Source organism: Odontesthes bonariensis, chromosome 3 (assembly GCF_027942865.1).
Source record: "Odontesthes bonariensis isolate fOdoBon6 chromosome 3, fOdoBon6.hap1, whole genome shotgun sequence".
NCBI lineage: Eukaryota > Metazoa > Chordata > Actinopteri > Atheriniformes > Atherinopsidae > Odontesthes > Odontesthes bonariensis.
In genome coordinates, this window is record NC_134508.1 from 41784525 (window position 1) to 41803955 (window position 19431).

General features: G+C 41.1%; 1 protein-coding gene across 6 annotated transcripts in view; it reads right to left on the minus strand.

Annotated features, from left to right (window-relative positions):
* Positions 1-2639: 2639 nt before the first annotated feature.
* The window catches only part of setd5 (SET domain containing 5), a 48408-nt gene continuing 31616 nt past the window's right edge, over positions 2640-19431 (minus strand). For 3 of the 6 annotated variants that reach the window (XM_075461847.1, XM_075461844.1, XM_075461845.1), the window contains exons 12-25: positions 19182-19431; positions 18872-18952; positions 18603-18764; positions 18143-18514; positions 17746-18006; positions 13523-13640; positions 13084-13313; positions 12485-12541; positions 11867-12340; positions 11361-11453; positions 6403-6671; positions 6128-6249; positions 5879-5967; positions 2640-5209 (exon numbers count right to left, since the gene is read on the minus strand). In XM_075461847.1, coding sequence (XP_075317962.1) covers positions 4643-5209; positions 5879-5967; positions 6128-6249; positions 6403-6671; positions 11361-11453; positions 11867-12340; positions 12485-12541; positions 13084-13313; positions 13523-13640; positions 17746-18006; positions 18143-18514; positions 18603-18764; positions 18872-18952; positions 19182-19431 — 3145 coding nt within the window. In that variant the 3' untranslated portion in view covers positions 2640-4642. The remainder of the gene's footprint in view (positions 5210-5878; positions 5968-6127; positions 6250-6402; positions 6672-11360; positions 11454-11866; positions 12341-12484; positions 12542-13083; positions 13314-13522; positions 13641-17745; positions 18007-18142; positions 18515-18602; positions 18765-18871; positions 18953-19181) is intronic. The other 3 variants (XM_075461850.1, XM_075461848.1, XM_075461846.1) reach the window with 2 other exon arrangements.

Sequence of the window (19431 nt, forward strand, 5' to 3'; positions counted from 1 at the left end):
TGAGTCATTCACTATTATCTATTTCTATTTATTGAGACCGGTTCTGAAGTGTACTTAAATTTTTTTAATGAATTTTTATAGAATGCTAATAGAAAAATCTTATCTTGAAAAAGTATTTTCTCACATCACCACAGGAAACTCAACCTGCAACACAAGCCACAGAGACTAAAAAAATAAAAACTGAACAAATACAAGTCACAATACAACCCATAAAAACCCAAGCAAAGCGTAACAGATGTTTGAGCAATTAGAAAAACAAAATACAACCTCAAAAATACATAGACCATCACCGTAACAATACCCTATTCCATCACTTTAGCTACAAGGCTCTGTTAATCCAGTTTTTCACTAGCCTGGGAATTCCCATGCTGCTTTGCGCTCAATTTCATTCTCACTGCAAAGTCAGCCTGGAAACCACCGCCCTTATTTTTGCCAGAGTTTGGGAACCAATCACAGAACGTGGGGGGGGCAGCAAGACGATGACGACGTATTTGCGCTACACCGAAGCTTGTAGAGTGTTAATCCAACATGACAGCGGACACAACGTTACCGTTTGATGCAGCCTTAGAAAGTGTTTCGGAGTAGATTCACCCTAGGGTCATTTGAACCGTGACATCCAGCCAAGTAGCCCACCCGAAGTTTTTCCGATATTGGCTGAACATCAGATGAGTTACTGAGTTATCCCGAATAGCTTCGTACAAGGGTTAACGGACCCTGGCAGTATCTCCAAAATTACCACACTAAAATCACATGCCATGACACCAAACTTCTACAGTAGTACAAATATGGTCTGTACTCACAAAACGATGCATTTTGAAGTTTGTACATAGTCCAGGAGTTTATTATTATCATCAACACAAGCCTGATAGCTTCTCTGCTGCTAAAGCTGCGTCGACGTCACTTCCTTGATCTGGGAGCTTCAAAGTAAGATGAGGGTTGATCTACTACTGTAGACAACAAAGCAAGGCTGCTCAATTTCTCCATTATTAAAATAAATTCACACTCTACAACATAAAAATTCATGTAGAATATAGCATATAGGCCTACTTTGTTGTCAATTTAAGTAGTTTAGAGCGCCAGTTTACTTTTATTTTACTTTTTTTTCTTCTTCCTCGTCGAATCTGGTATAAGTGATACAATTGGCTATGAATCGCGCGCAAAGCAGCATGGGAAGAACCTGACGTCATTTGATAGACATTCGTAGCGCCCAATAAACGGCTCTAGGCATTCGTAAAGCACGCCTCAAATACGAGAAAATGCACACCTAGTTCCCAGACCACCATCTCATCGAGATTGTGGACGCGTCAGCCAGGCTAGTTTTTCACTTACAAAATCTATCTTTTAAACTCTGTGCACATCATTCTATAAACAAAGCACCAACTCTTGACTTACATCTTTTCTTTCTTCGCAGCCACCTGCTTCACAATCAACGTCTCACAAGCTGCAGTTTGCCCAATTGTTGTCCAAATTCAAACAATCAGCACCTCTGTACTCTCATCCATTTTGCTGAATAATTTCAGCAGCCACCCTGTGTGTAAGGGCTAGCCCACTCCTCTCTCCTGTATCCTTCATTTAAAGGAACCCCAGAAGCTGTCACACTAAAATTCTACAGCAAATATCTTCCATTTGTAATGATTAGGAGAAAATATCCAACCTTTCTGGCTTTCATAACTGATCTCTGCTGCCTGAGCACAGAGGACTCACACATCGGGGTTCCAGAAGTCATCATCACATTGGGATCACCATTTAATATTGTGAAGAAAAAAAAAAGTCGTTTGACAAGTCCTAGCAGCCTCTCAGTGGAATCTATTAACAGGAACAGCAGAGATACATGTCACATAGCAACATACGACAATTCCCAAAGACAGTTGGACCCTTTTTATATCTGTTGATAACATTTGCACATGTGGCCAAAAACACCCTTCATGTGGGTAATGCTTTCTATAGTAACTACATAGCTAAACAGTGTTCCTGAAGCACTCAGGACCAAAGAAAACAACTTCAGTTGATGCCATTTAAAGAAGCTAGATGAGAGAATAAACCTGTTGGCAAGGTACAAGGGAGCTACTTTGGAACAACCCAAATCAAGAGAGAATTCTAAACACATTTGTGTTCACCACATTTACATTGATGTTAAATCATAGTTTGGACATATTCTATATTGTGTATACATTTTATGAAATGGTCGAAATATAGAAAAACCTATACACATAATCACACCTTTGACTGATACAGGAGGATTAATACGTGGGCTGTCTAATACAATACTTCTGTAGCTCAATATGTTCAGTTTTTGTTCAAATTGGCCCATTCTTTCAATTTATTTGATCCTTTTCATGTTACTTTATCATGTTGCCTTTATCCTTGTCTATTCCCAACAGTACTCATTCAACTTATGGGCATGACTGTTCTAAATGTTAAATCCATCTTCATATTTTGGCCCACAGAAAAATAATGTAACAATTACATTAAAACTAAATTCAATAGAAATGATTAGATTTCCAATACATCTTAGTGACTATTATCCGCACATGAAGTAACGCAAAAACAGTATTTACTATATTTTCCCCTCTTGAACTGCAGTGATAAATGCAAGTTCATGTGAAAGAATCAATAAAATGACATCACAATTTTCAAAATACATTATCATGATTATTTTATTATCAAAATGCATTACATCTCTTGCTTCTTAAATCTCTTCAAGAACAATTGAAATAGTTACTACTATGATCTGTGGAAAAAAAAAAATTATCTGAATGATCCTTTCGAAAACAACAAAAAGATTGTGTCTGATTTTTGGAGGAACCCAGGAACAGACTCCATGATCTTCAAACCATCTGACAAAAGCTGGTCACTTAGACCCTACAAATACCATGCGATAAATTCAGTGTACTATAGTTTCTCCATACAAGTCTATGACATTCTTTCTATACAAGTACACATAATCATACATATAGTCCTATTGTGTCTTTGTAGGTTGTATGTCTTTCGTTTAAGGTGCTGGTTAATTTTGGGTCACAACTTTTATCCGTTTAATCTGTCAAACATTCATGTAATATGAGTTCTCTGCTGCGTTTTGGTGGGGATGGAGTGGTGGGTTGTTGTGGCAGGTGGGGATAAGGGCTGAGGCTCCTCCTGAGGTTGTACAATAACTGGTCCCCTCGGTTCTTGAAATCTTCAACACAAATGCAGCATTTTTCCCCACATCTGGTCCTGAATCGAAGTCTCAAAAGAAGCAGGGGTGCCAAGTCCTCCTGCTGCTGCCCTGCTGCCACCTTAACAGAAGTACCACCGTGGTGGTCAAGATAATCGCCTCTTTCTTACAAGTCAGTTTGTTAGGATTTAAAAAGGAAAAATAAAAACAGCATATGGTGGAAAGGGAGGCAGCTCTCACAAGAGAACATAGCAGCTTTGTTTCACCTAGATTTCATAAAACAGTCTAAATGCTCCTTTAGACACTTGCCTATTTTCCCTGTATCAGGTGGAATGCAAAGATCGGTCAGAGAAAAACATATATCTGAAAAGTAAAAAAGATACAAACATACATCTTAGCTTAAAGCTAAGATTCCTCAGATTCTACATTTAATCACTATTGTATGACAGTATGAATTTGGATAAAAACAAGAGATTTTAACTGATGTAAGGACAAGATAAATGCACGTGCGGGGAAAAAAAGTGGATTTCAAATTTATTGTGGAAAAACAAAAGTATGCAGCACCATGAATCGTAAGACCTGTATGTCTCAAGCACATTATCAGAATTCTACAGTGTAGTAGTCCTTAAATAAAATAAAAACAGTCCAGTGGGGATGAGAGAATAAAAGAACCAAAACCATGTGAACATTGAAACTGACAAAGATCACTGAGGAACGAAAGAAGAGATGTTTTCTTGTGAAACTGAAGAAGCATGGAAGCTTGTAAGCACATGGAATGATCCTATTCCCGGGGAGAACACACACCCCGATCCTCTCGATAATGCAATGCATCTTTAGAACAGGTTATTTGCTTTCATCGTTCCCCCTCTCAAAATTCAAAACTTATTTACTGAAGCACAGACTCAGCCACCCTGAAAAAATTAAAATAAAATAAAAACCGTTTGCTTTCAGTTACTCATACATCTAAGCATTTAACCTACCTGGGTACCATAACAACAGGCACAGGACTTCAGAACTTTGTGCAGATAATGGTGTGTGTGTGGGGTGGGGGGTGGGGGGGTCACTTTTTGCATTTCAGGAGTTTGCTAGCGCACTCTGGAACAAGATGAAATACAGGGGAATTTCAACTAGCATGTGATTACCTGCATTTTTTGTTAATTTTTTTTCCCTTGTTCAAGAATGTGTCGTCCAAGTAGGTTTTCCCACCACTGATTCTGTAATGATGTCCAAAGTCAATCATCAAACTATGTGCACAATGTGGTAATTAAATTTTTTTTCTGAAAATGAAAAAAAAAAAATAATAAAACCCCGAAAATAGGAAAAGAAGAAATCAAGCAAGAAGTTCTTGCTCCTCTTAGGTCTGTACATTAGCACTCCCCAAACTCCCCGATTGCCACAGCTTCAGGAGATAAGGAGGCAAGTAGCTCATACACACCCATTCACATACATACACACACACACACTCAACACATACACTTGAACATGGTCTTAAAAGCTTCCTGACTGTGTCCTTACTCCAGGTCCCTGGAGAGGGGAGTGCTGGAACTGACTGAGGTTTGCCCCTCGCTGTGGGTAGTGTGTTGCCCCAGAGGCAGAAGGTAGCTTGGAGCTGCCCTGCAGCCCTGCCTGGCTTGGGCTGCCTGACTTCAGGCTGAGAGACAACTGTTGCTGCACCCCCCTGGGGGCCTCTGCAACCGAGTCCATTTTAATCTGCCCTTGGGTCTTGGGCCCAGAGGTAATAGCACCTACCAAGCTGCTGCTGTTCAAAAGGCTTGCTGTTAGGTGGCTGCTGCCATAGCTGTGGCCTTTATCTACGTTACTGCTGCCACTCTGCTGGTGTGGGGAGTCCACCGGCTGCCTGGACTCTGATGAGGAGGTGGGGGTGGGACTTGAGTAGGAGGTTTGAGGGTAGTCTTCAGACAATCCTGGGTGGGATGAAGAGAGGCGTGGATACAAGCTCTGGCCAGGTGAGGGACTGATGGAACCCCGGAACGGAGAGTTGGAGGTCTGCTGGAGAATCGATGGGCTATCACTTTGTCGGTGGCTCTCTGTTGACTAAACACACACAAGGACACAGCCTAAGTGATCTGGGACAATTACAAACTTGAAAAGGTTTTACTCATTAGGATATTCCCACTGTAACCAAATGCAAGAGTTGATGCCTTGAGACAAATCAAGATAGAATCTGTAGGTAAGAAGAAGGATTTTGCTTTTTAACAGAAACATAGGGAATACAAAAAAGGGAATTTATGGACTTTCTATACAAAACGGAGAATTAAAATATATATATATATATTACATGTCAGAGAATAATAGTTAGATTGCAAACATCTAGCAGCAGTGTAGAACTGACAGTACTGCTGACACAGCAGAATCAAGTCAAACTGCTTATTTAAATCAACAAGCGTTGTGCTGGTCTCATTTACAATTAAACTACTTTTTCCACAACAAATGTCTTGACTTGTCACTGTAGAAAAAGCAAAGGTGGAACTATGAGATTTATTCACAACTTTGTCCCTTTAAATGTTCCACTAATTCCATACAATGAACAAGCATGAACAACAAGGAAAATGGTGGCATCCATGATTTATACACCTGTAATTTTTCTTTGTGGAACGTTATCTAATTTACAATAAAAAAAAATATTAATTTGAATAAAACATTCTCACATATAAATATCGCAACTGTCTGGACAACAAGTAGCAAATATCATGCACAGCATACCTGGTGTGAGAAAACAGGGGGACTGTATCTGTGCGGACTCTTTTTGGAAGAAGCCATGGACACTACTTGCATTTCACATCGATCTGCATCTGAAATTAGACAGGAAGATCAACTTAAGCACTGAAAAAAGGAGTATAAGACTACAAGAGGAGTTACAGCAAAAGATATTGCTGTATGTTTATTTATATCTCTGATATGAATATTCTTGCTGTTTTTCAGGGATCCCTGAAGGTTGTATCGCCCTCATACCAGATTCTTTCTCTGTTGAGCCGTCACTCCTTTTGTAAACTCGTTCTATCTTGATGCTTCTCAGCACTCGCTCCAAAACACCCTGGCCTTCCCTTAGACGCTCAACGGTAGTGGGGACCATCCTTGGAAAAGCACAAATCTGATGATAATCTTCCAGTTCTGATTATAAAAAAAACAATCTAAACAATTTCAAAAACACTGCTGAAAAGTTTCAGGTGGTGTGACATATCCTTGGAAGTGTCAAGTATCGTTATCTATCATTGCTGGTCTCTCACCACTGGTTGTTGCTGTCCTGGCATTTAAATTTCCCCGACAAGCCGTGGTGGTCTGGAGGACTGCCTTCCTCGTTATGTGGGATAGAGGGGATGTGAACGGAGGACGTGGCTTGGGGCTGGACATGCTGATGGGAATCGTGATGATGGGAGTCCTTGCTGTAATGGGAGCCAGGACGAGTGTGGATGGTGGGACGTGAGGAGCCGATGCTGAGTAGTTCAGAGTCACGACTGCTCCCCTGCTTCCTCTTACGATATTCCAGCAAAGACACCTGAGGCAGCAGAGGGAGGGGTGGGCCTGTTAAAAACCTGCTGTTGATGAGATGACACACTTTCCACTATTCACTGATGCCAGGCTGCTGACTCAATCACATCATTCACCAAAATTGCAATTTTGGATGATGGGCAGACCACATGCACCACACCAAGATGTCTCACCTGAAAACATTTACTATTGAATCAAATGTTAGAAAAACACTTTCATTACCATGGAATTACCTTTGACATAAAATTACATTACTTTGGTTCACATAATTTCAGTGTTGAGAAAGGCTCAAATAAAGCATACTAGATCTAGATCACTAATATATAGTGAATGCAAAGTGTTAGAAACATACAGCAACTAAAGTTTTGAGGTAAGTGCAGGCAACAGTTGATGCACCGGGCCATGATGCAACCACACTGAAACATCTACATAAACACAAAAATGTTCACAAAAAGATTCAATCATATACACACACACAACATATACACACACCTCCACTATTAACAATGAGAATGAGAGCACTAATCTCAATTTCATGTAAACATGACAAAAAAGGAATAGAGGGAGGTATATGAAAAGGCAAGGGAGTGGGATGATTACCACACAGTCAAATATCGACATGGATGGCTCTTGCATGAATCTGTGAATTTGAGTTAAGGTTTAAAATAGAAGAGACCACAGAATGCTATTGTCAGGAGGGCTGACTATCAGGTCTTTAAATGACTACGAAGCACCAAAAGCCATTAATGATGGCTTCGGTTAACAAATCCTTTTTTATATAGCCTACTGGTCAAAAACTACCCTAACACCCACTGCCATCTTGCTTTTGAGCACAATAGGAAAGTGTTTACTCCGCATTCAGTCTCAGATCAAATGATTCTGCAGTAGTTCCTGGTATTTATTTGCTCTGGCTATGATCGGCATTGATGGGAAAACAATACACAGGTAACGTCATTTTTAATGAAGGTGCTGTGCTCGGGACTACGAGAGTGAAGATCTGTATGTCGTCTTTGTGTTGTGTCATTTTGCTGTCACACTGGTCCAGCCTCAGAAAAATGGGAAACAACTGGACCTGTGGGCTGCGCTTGGCTGAGTTGGTGCAGTTATTGGTCTTTTAGTATTTCACTACTTTGAAACCAAAGTCAAAGTAAACAACAATTTGCTTTGTGATGGAGCTAAAGTAACATTATGATTAAGATGATACTAAGATGATGATTAAAATAACATTATGATTAAAAACGTGGGTTTTAAGATTAACGTTAAGATTATGAAGATTATCCAGTGCAACTGTTGTCTGTGCTTCTTTGCCATTTAAGGTTTTTGTCCTCTTTCCTGTGAAATCTGTTGTTGTTGACCCTTCCCAGCTCTAGCCGTCTTAATCAAATGCTGATCGGTTGAAAGTTAGCTTAATGCATAGCGTCATATCCAGAGCTGATGTGTTGTTAGCTTTTTGGAGGACTAATCGTCTGTTTACAAAATAGCTGACTGTGGGAGCTGAGAGCATTGTCTTTGTGAGAGTAAAAAACTTTTCTTCTCTGAAATTGATTACAACAATCTCCAGACAAAGAAAAATTAGATTGGTTGATTTTATCTGTCTGCAAGACATTTTAATTCTCATTTGAAAGACTTCTTCAGTTCCAACTGACTGATGAAGATTTTCAGGCTTATAAGCTGTTTTGGGGAGATTCATACAGTCTTTGAGGTCAAATGTGAGTCAATGACCCTCTTATGTATTCTGTGTGTCGGTTAGTTCATTTTTACTGGTGAGTAAAAAAAACTTGCAGCTAATTTTGTACCTTCCTTTTCATACCTTGAAGGTTTCCATTGCTCTTGGCTCCCTAAGAAGCCCATTTTTTTTTAAAACAAACTGATAGACTTTAAGTTCTTCAAAAGGCTTGGAACACATAAGATCTGAAGGTGACGCTATGCGCTAATCAAATGCTGACTGGTTAAAAGTTAGCTTCGGACAACCCGAGCCAGGAAGCGCCGACAACAGATTTAACAAGAAAGAGAACAAAAGCGCCTTAAACCAAAAATAGCAAAGAAGCACAGGTAAAAAAAACACAGACAACAGCTGCACTTGACAATGCTCATTATCTTAAAACTATGTTTCACTCCATCACAAAGCAGACCGTTGTCCACTGTAACTTTTCTCATGGAAGACAGACCAACAACAGTATCAATACAACCAAGAGCAGCCCACAGCTAAGATTGTTCCACATATTTCTTAGACTGCCTTCAAGTGGTAGCATGACACTATAACATGTAGATGTGCAGGTGAAGGGCTTATCTTTTCCAATCTACATCCTAAATGTTTTGGTCACAAGATTCGATGCGTGAATGGTTGTGAAACCACCAAGGAAGGCAGAGGCCAAGGTGGTATTCTTATGGCACTTCACATCAGAGCTGTTTGGTCTGCTTTAAACGGAGCAGAGTCTGTTTCCTCAGATAGTGTTCTTTGTTTGGGTAGGTGTGAAAGCTCATTCGAACTCTGGTGTGGACCAAACCCTGCCTGAAAACGTGGGTCTCAGTTTGCTTGCATGTGAACCCTGGTGCAGTTTGCTTAAAGTGGGAAACGCACTCTTAATATTAGTCGGTGATGACATGAGACCAACTCCTCTGTTTAAAGTAGTTTTTCCCCCATTGAACATAGATTGCTTCTTTCACTCCTCTCTTAAACTACATCTTCCCAGTCCAAAGTGTGTACATTATGGTCCTCAAAAAAGGGTCCCATATTTTTTAGATGTAGTTGGATTGCGAACTCTTGACCCGAGGAGCTGACTCTTCTGTGTTGTGTAATGCCCTTGTTAAATTGTTGTTTACTTTCCCCTGTATAAAGGCATTCCAGGCATTCCTTGCTGAGTAAATCTAAAACTGCAATTCACGCAAGATTATCCAAGCCAGTCAATAAAAATGAAGAGTTGTAGAAAGAGCATGTCATATCACCATAACAATTCACATTAGTCTGCCAAGCACTCTGAGGTTGTGTAGATGAAAGACGCATAATGTGGAGTTGCAAAAAACTGATTGGCGACCTATTCATGAGAATCTTATTACACTGAAGGTAACGGGGTAATTCTAAATTTAGGAAAAAGGTGATGTTTTACTTCACCCGTGGACATCGTCTGTACTATCACTGCTGTACATGAGAGGAAATTAGCTCACAGTTTTCACATAGCACGTTGAATGCAACTCTCAGCAAAATAAATAGAAAAACATTTGTTGGTCAAAATACTGACCTTATATAAGCAACAATACGTCACATATCATTAAAGCTCCAGTGAATATGAAAAATATTAAAGACATTCAAAATACAGCTTTCCTGTTATGATGATGATTGGTAATGCTAAGAAATTATTTTCAATTACTTTCATGCGTTCACTTTTGGAGTTATATTAACTATAGATTATAGTCATATCAGAAGCATCCCTGTGTTACAAATAATTGTACTGGCAGCTGCTGTGCAGCAGAAGAGCCATAGCAGAAACCTTGTTGGTTAAAATACTAACATATGCCGGCATCAAAGCAGTTTGCTTACATTGCACACACATACACACACAACAGTCCTGGTGTGAACCAAGCTTTAAACAAAAAGATGGAGGCAGCTGAAAATGCTGCTACATATTCAGAGAAGAGAGGCCTCAGATCAAATGCTTTGAAGCAGTTTTCTGTGTTCGTTTGGATCAGATGTTGAGAAATAAAGTTCAGCAGCATATCTTCTTGGCAGAAAACTATGGAAGAGAAATTATTGACAGCTTTGGTATAAAATTTTTGTCCATTATTGTGACTGCAGAAGTTCAGACTCGTGCCAAGTTGCAGCTTACTTGTATACAGTACTAGATCTGTGCCGATCAGATTTCTGATGCAAAATATACACAAAAAGCAAGGATGTGTTTATTCACAAGTGACACCAACAAGTTCAGTCGCCCTCAGTTTAATTGGAAACAGCACAGTTTTGAAAGAAGTTTAGGTCATCAAAGATTCCACAGCCACCTTCCATACAAAAATATTTGAAATTTCCCCTTTGTGATCTGTATTGGTGATCTGCTGTGGAGTGATCGAAACAAAAACGTTGATTTTAGAAGATAAGATGACCACTTTGTTTGACTGAAATCAGGATATCTGTCCAATCTTTGATAGCAATTAAAGTCAAACTTTTTATATAACAGGATCTCTGATTAGTACCTATTAAAGTATGATACACAAGATGTTTAAATGTAAACTACAATCAATTATAACTTAAGTTAATTATTATTATTTTTTTTACCTTTGTGGCTATTGGTTTTAAAAGGTTTAGGTTGGAGTGTATCTAAAGTAAATGCATAGATCTGAGCACTCTGACCAGTTGGGGGGGTTAATGGGGAAAATGTTACCCAAAATACATGTCTGTCTTAAAAGAGCCATAGTTAATATGGAGCAAAGACACATCGACTTCAGCCCAATAACATAATGAGAATTCATGAACCACTGGCCTGTTGTGCTGAAGGCAATGGACAAACGTCAACACACTTACATGAGTTTGACTGAAATGGCTTAGGAACTTAAAGCCCTTCTAAAACTATAGGCTTATAACTCAATGTAGGTTTGAGGGAAGGGGCGAAGTTTTCAAAGCATGGGGTGGGTGTTGTATGCAGATGCAAAGAAACAATATTTACATGCACACTTCTAGAGATGTAGTTGTAGGGAGCATATTCACCATATTTTGTACTGGCTTGTTTTCACTTCTTACAGCTATAGGCTGGTAATCTGCCTTTCCTGTCAGCAGACTAATGGTATGCTGGTTGGCCCTCTACCTTGGAAAAAAAGTGGAAGAGAGACTTGGCAAAGAGCGTCAAGGAGCATCGAAGGGGAGGAAGGGGACTGAGGAAGAGGAAGGGGAAGGAGGAAGGGGGAGGGTTAAAACTACAGAGGCGAAATCACTTCAAATTTACAAATATAATGATAAACTGGGTTCCCTCTAAATGCCTGCTGTGTTGGGATTTGACAACCTGACAAGGGTCCAACTGATATATCTAAGTCAACAGGGAAGCACAAAAGCAAGTGGGAGAGCAGATCATGAGGTTTGGCTTTTTCCTGCTTGCTCATATCACCCCCCATTCGTGCTTGAGAAGAACAGATGAAGCCCTTAAAGATTGACCTGCAAAGCTTAATAACTTCAAAACATTCTTGTTATTGGTATTAACTTAGATGTAGAGAACTTGCCTTCTTCTTTTGCGGAGGATTACTGGTGTGAGGGGGAGTGCTACTGTCTGGGTAGCCTGCCCCATAATGAGGCTCCCCATAAGGTGACATGGAGCCAGAGCCCATGTCTCCAATCAGTCCCTGGCCACTTAGGGAACTGTGTAACGAGTCTGCAGGAGAAAAGCCTCTATCCAACTGGGAAAGGCGCCGGTCAGTGGTCACAGGGTTTCCTATGTTTGCATTGAGGGGTGAGCAGGTGTATATGAGGTTGAACTCTGTCCTGAAAGCCTGTTCCTTGTTTTGAGAGTCTGGACCTGAAACAAAGTTTAGGGAATTTGTCCCCACAGATGATGGACCTTGAGAATCTTGGCCTGAAGCAACTCCAGGAAGGGTAAAGTCATCCGAGGTCATGGCTGCAGGGCTCTCCAAGCTGGAGGGCAGCGATAGGTCCGGGAACTGAGGCCTTGAGGCATCAAAGTCAGTCTGAAGGCATGGCTGACAGTGGAGGAGAGTACACTTAGAAAGGTAAGGACAAATGATGATGGCAAAACTGACTTAACAAATTTAAAAAACGAAATAGCAGTAACATTATGATATTTGTATGATCTAGGCGTTTTGAGTACAGAGATGGGAACATACCTCTGGAGAGATGGACTCTGGCCGGTGTACAGGAGATGCCTCAGGGGATGATATGTTCTAAAGTGCAAAACAAAGGATACAATTAATAATGTTAAACAAGAGGGTGAATGTTTTGGTGCTCAAGTCTAGCATTTCTTGCCAGTTTTAAATCTACATGATTTCCATATGATGTGCTCAAAAAGGTTCAGATACAGCCAAACGGTTTATCCACATCGTATAACCCATAACATTTTGAATAACTCCAAACATCAAATATACCAGAGAGGAGCTTGAATTAACTTTGATACATGTATTTAACTGATTCGGGAATAAACCTTTAGAATTAATATCTGCAAGCAGGCTCTAAATAAAGTCTTGTACCCACTACTCTGCCATATGACTGTCATTACATCAAGACCTACACCTACTATTCTCAAGTTTAATTTCAAACTTATTTGTAACAAAAGTGTCATATAAAACTTCCAACTGGAAGCTAAACATGATGAATATTATTGAACTTGGACGTCAGTGCTGTACATGTACAACTGCACTGTATAAGCTGAAACAGGTTTTAGGAGCTGTATTTGTGGCTACAGATATCTATGTTGTTATGGTCTTACTTCAAATTGAAGCGGTGTGTTGCAGCGGCTCGTGGGCAGTGAGGGCATGGGTGAGTAGGCCAGACCGTTAGGCAGCAAGGAGCCACGGGAAGGGTGGAGCAGTGGGTGGAGGGAGTCCTCAGGGAGTGGTGGTGTGATTGGTGACAGTGGGTGAAGCATGTGGTCTGAGGGTGCTGGTGTTGTTTCAGTCATATACTTATATCGCCGCTTTTTAAATGGTGCATTTACTTCTGTGAAATTAAAAACAGAAAATGTACAAATTTATTCATATTGGAGAACCAAAGAAATCACTTTCAAAATCAAGACGATAGCAACAGCAAAATATAAAGTGCTTTGTATGTGGATTACAGTCGCATATGACAATCTTTATTACTGGTATAGTAGGTACAAAAGAATACTTTTAGCATAGATATCAAATGGTAGAGGGCAGTGCACTTACCACTGAAAAGGGGGTTGGGGGTGGACCTGCTACTGGTACTTTGTTGAGATGAGGTTGATTCAGTGCCGTCCTCCACACTGGCCGAGCAGCTCTCATCCACTACCTGTTTGATCCATCTCTACATAAAGAGAATAGCAATACAAATAGATAAAAAAAGATTAAAAAAAAAAAAGCCAATTTAGGTTTTACAATTAAAATCCTTTTTTTTTTCTTCTTAAAGTGATAGTCCGGAGTAGATTCACCCTAGGGTCATTTGAACCGTGACATCCAGCCAAGTAGCCCACCCGCAGTTTTTTCGATATTGGCTGAACATCAGCTGAGTTACTGAGTTATCCCGAACAGCTTAGTACAAGCGCTAATGCACCCTGGCAGTATCTCCAAAATTACCACACTAAAATCACATGCCATGACACCAAACTTCTACAGTAGTACAAATATGGTCTGTACTCACAAAACGATGCATTTGGAAGTTTGAAAATAGTCCAGGAGTTTATTATTATCAACACAAGCCTATTAGCTTCTCTGCTGCTAAAGCTGCGTCGACGTCACTTCCTTGATCTGGGAGCTTCAATGTAAGATGAGGGTTGATCTACTACTGTAGACAACAAAGTATATGCTATATTCTACATGAATTTTTATGTTGTAGAGTTGTGAATTTATTTTATCAATGGAGAAATTGAGCAGCCTTGCTTTGTTGTCTACAGTAGTAGATCAACCCTCATCTTACATTGAAGCTCCCAGAGCAAGGAAGTGACGTCGACGCAGCTTTAGCAGCAGAGAAGCTATTAGGCTTGTGTTGATAATAATAAACTCCTGGACTATGTACAAACTTCAAAATGCATCGTTTTGTGAGTACAGACCATATTTGTACTATTGTAGAAGTTTGGTGTCATGGCATGTGATTTTAGTGTGGTAATTTTGGAGATACTGCCAGGGTGCATTAGCGCTTGTACTAAGCTATTCGGGATAACTCTGTAACTCAACTGATGTTCAGCCAAGATCGAAAAAACTTTGGGTGGGCTACTTGGCTGGATGTCACGGTTCAAATGACCCTAGGGTGAATCTACTCCGAACCATCACTTTAAACAGTGCATCTCAAGTTCTAGGGCAGGGGTGGCCAACCGGTCAGAGACTAAGAGCTGCATTTTTTACCGTGTTACCACAAAGAGCCACATTATTTTGAAAAATGACCGAATTCTCTCCGTTACATCCGTCTGTTCTCGACTTCTCGCTCTCGTCTCGGGTCACGTGACGCATTGACGCTGATATTAAACCCATGAACCGAGCAAAATGAGTCAAAAACAGACGTGTTTGGAAAGCTTCTTCCCAGTGAGAAAATCCTAAATAGGACGAAAGACATGGTCGACCCACATCTCAGAGAACAACAAGCAGGATTCAGGAAGGGTAGGTCCTGCACAGACCAAATTACAACATTAAGGATTATCCTGGAGCAATCCTTGGAGTGGAACTCACCTCTGTACATTAATTTCATTGACTATGAGAAGGCTTTTGACAGTGTAGATAGACAGACCATCTGGAAACTACTGAGACACTATGGTGTGCCGGAAAAGATAACAAACATCATTAGGAACACATATGAGGGAATGACTTGCAAAGTGGTGCATGGCCAACAGCTCACTGAAGCCTTCCATGTACGAACGGGAGTTAGACAAGGGTGCCTACTATCACCTTTTCTTTTCCTGTTGGCAATAGACTGGATAATGGAGACATCAACTGCCCAAAAGAGGAATGGCATCCAATGGACACCATGGTCGCAACTAGAGGACCTCGACTTTGCTGATGACCTGGCACTTCTTTCTCATACCCATCAACAAATGCAGGAAAAAACCACAATCATAGCAACTCACTCAGCACGTCTTGGCCTCACTATACACAAAGGGAAGAGCAAGATCCTCAAAATAAATAACAGCAACACATCCCCCATCAGGCTAGAGGGAGAAGCACTAGAGGAAGTGGAGAGTTTCACCTATCTTGGAAGTGTAGTGGACAAGATGGGTGGGACCGATGCTGATGTAAAGGTACGGATTGGAAAGGCAAGGGCAGCTTTCCACCAGTTGAGAAGTGTCTGGGGATCATCTGAACTGCCACGCAACACCAAGATCAGGATTTTTAACTCCATGGTAAAGCCTATACTTCTGTATGGCGCGGAGACCTGGAGGACAACAGCCAACACCATGAATAAAATCCAGACCTTCATCAATACCTGCCTAAGGCGGATCCTAAGAGTATTTTGGCCAAACACCATCAACAACCTGGAGCTGTGGCACCAAACAAGACAACAGCCTGTAGAACATGAGATCCTCCAAAGGCGATGGAAGTGGGTTGGTCATACCCTTCGCAAACCTGCAACAAACACAGCAAGACAGGCCCTCTTCTGGAATCCACAAGGGAGAAGGAAGCGGGCAGACCAAGAAACAGCTGGCGCCGTGACTTAGATGCAGATGTGAAGAGGTCTGGCTATATATGGGGACAACTAGAAAAGAAGGCCCAGGATCGCGATGACTGGAGAGCACTTGTTCGTGGCCTATGCCCAAAGTTGGGCGGTAGGCGTAAGTAAGTAAGTTCCCAGTGAGAAGAGACTGTGACCGCTAAGAAAAAGAAAGCTGCATTTTGAAGGCATGTTTAAGCGTTACCATAGTGACCAGCAGTGTTGTGCCAGTTCACAGCTTTTCTGAACTAGTTCAAGTTCAGTTCATACATGCTCAAAGTGAACAGTTCACGTTCAAAGTTCACAATTTTAATTCTGAACTAGTTCAAAGTTCAGTTCATTTTACTTTTTTCGTGAGATATTCAAATAAATACTTTTTTTCACACTACAAGCTAGAAATCACTATATGTTCTTTGAAACTGCTCATTGTAGACATTTGCTCATGACACTGCAATTGTGGGTTTCTTACCAGGTGATGAAACTTGCAGCAGTACAGACAAGGTAGACCAGTTCTATACTTAGTGCAATGAAATCTACCAGCATTTAATTTAAAAAAAGAATATATAATATGAAATGCCGTCGGGGTCTTGGTTTGCAAGAGTGTAAAATTGTTTTAAATGTTCATAAGGAGAATCGGTGTCTGTCTCCGTGCCATCACTTCCACTAGCCTTTTTTTTTTTTTAATTGCAGCGCGCTCTCTCTCGCTCGCTCGCTCCTCCAGCCCTCCGCGCTCTCGTCGTTGCCTGCTACGCGGCGTTGTTATGCCTGCCCCGCTCTGCTGCAATTCATCACGGGTAAAGCCGTGCGGAAGCCAGTATGTTATTCAGCCGGACACTACGTTGCCCGCAATGCATTGCGCACACTATGTCAAAACCATTTCTGTCTGGTGATACATGATTTAAGCGGCACCAGCGAGAATACAGGAGGGAGGAACTTTCTCTCGTTGCGTTTCAAAAGAGAAAACAGATGTCACTCAGTTTTCAATGGAAAACAAAACGTTCATTTACAGTGATGTCTGCCGTTCATGACACATAATGTGAACTAATTCACGTTCAAGTTCTTTATTAAAAAATGTGTTGCGTTCAGTTCAACGTTCACGAAAAAATGAGCGTGTTCAATGAACGCGTTCTTTTGAACTCGTTCACGCACAACACTGGCGACCAGAGAGCGTTAGGAGGCAGAGAGGATGTTACGTCAGGAGGACGCTGCTAATAAAGTTACATACAAGTACACAGTGGATTCAAGTTTATTATTATATTTACTAAAAACACAGTGTCTGTGTTGGTCTTATTATTTTATTTTGTCGTATTTTAACCGCCACACTGTGAAAATATTGTCTGACGTTAAACCGTTGGAGACCGCTGCCGTATTGAACTCAAACGAAGCAACCACGCACATAAAAAAACCCCACAAACACAAATTTTGATATGAACGTAAGAGCCGCATGAAACCAAACAAAGAGCCGGATGCGGCTTGGAAGCCGTGGGTTGGCCACCCCTGTTCTATGGCGTATATAAGGAAAAAAGAAATAGATGTCAGATGTATTTTCTTTTTTACCAGCATTTATTTTATTCAACAAAGACAACTGTGGAGATTCATGTATTAAAATGTTAAATATCCATGCATTTCAGACATTAAAAAATTAATTTTTCAGTATTTGATTGAATCGTTAAGAACATGCAAACTGTAATAAAGGTGAAACCATTCATTTTTAAAAAATGTATAGATGTTCTTTTTTTTTTTAACTCTGTACAATGCCTGGTTGCTTTTCTACCTTTTTGTAGCAGCCATAGGTGCCATCCATTTGGAGTGGACGGGGCCGGCGCCTCTCAGGGTTAAAGGGGGAGCCGAAGCGGACGTAGTGTCTGGGTGTGGTGCAGATGAATGAGGAGTGAGAAAGGCCTGGAAGCATGTTGAGGGTGGTTGCCAGCACTGTGGGGTCAGTAGTTATCCGCAGTGGACACTCAACAGGCGCCTCTTGGTGGACCTTCTCCCCTCCAGGGATCTTGTCATTTAACCACTCAGTCACGAGGTACTAAGAATATTACCCAAAAAATTTAAAAAACTCAAATTACAAGAACATTAAAAAAATAATAATAAAATGAAAGAAATCTTTAGTTTTTGGACAACAGGCAAAATTCGAATACATTGTATCAAATACAAATACAAACCTTCTTGGTCTTTGGGTGGCGCATGTTGCCTCTGTTTATGCTGTTTAGGCCTTGGCCATCTCCATCTAGGATATGACTTCCCAGATTACAATCTCCGTGGCCATGCTCAGCCCCGTACGGGCCCCGAGTTCCCTCCTTGTTCAGAGTAGCACACTGATCAGCTGATGTCTGTGCTGATGCTACTGCTGCAGCAGCTGCTACTGGCTGTTGGGCGAGGGGTTGGCGTTGCCGCCGGGCACGCTGGGATGAGTTTGACCGGTAGCGAGATATTCGACTTTTGGGCCGCGGCTTGGTAGGTCTTGTAGGTTTAGTGGGAGCAAGTGGGGCAGGGAGGTTGGATAATGAGGTCTTTTCTTCAGTAGGGAGGGCTTCCTGTAAGAGAATGTATGAACAAAATAAACAAAATGAGTGCAACTGATGAAAAACGGTTAACAGAAGCAATGTGTTTCTTCTATCTAACCATGACATAGGTGGTGCGTCGTGTGCTGACCCCCACTCCAGTGCTTTGGGATGTAGAGGTATTCCCTGTGGGGTTTCCGGCCCCATCCTCAGTTTCCACACCCTCATCCTTAACTTCAGCTCCCCCAAATCTTCTCCTCCTCCTTTCCAGGCTGTTTGACATCTACATGAACAAGCAGACATAAATCAGTGTCAATCAATGATCTGAAATATTTGTCTTTTAAATTAATAACGTGGCTATTTTTGTTAACAAATCACACAGAAACATACTCTTTTACTGGAGATGACAAGCCCGTTTTCATCCATCTCTCCTTCCTGTCCTTCCACTTTAGTCTCATCCAGCGGTCTCTCCTGATTGCACACAAAGGTAAGACAAAATCTTACTTAGCATGCAAAAAAAAAGGGCTGATAAAAATATTATTAAAAACTACAAACCCACTCTTTATAACACTTTATTTTCCATTTGAAGTCTTGTGAATATTAGATGAAGTTCAATCAAAGGCCATCATCATAAAAATATCTTCAACCTCAATCAGACATATTTTGAGAATTTAATTGGATCTGCTAGAGTTAAACAAACCTCTGTGTCACTGGTTCCATGCAGATCTTTGGCCTCCAGCTGGTGGTTGAAAGTCTGGTTGCTGTCACCGGCCAGACAGCCCTCCAGCTCTTTCCTTCTGGCTTTTCTCCGTCGGGTTTCCGCGCCAACAACAGGGGTGGGTGGAGGCAGAGAGGGAGGACTCAGCAAGCTCTCCCTGGGGCTCAGGTTGTGCTTCTGCACGGGGCAGTTCTGGTTGCCCTTATAGCAGGCACAGTCCACTTTATAATTA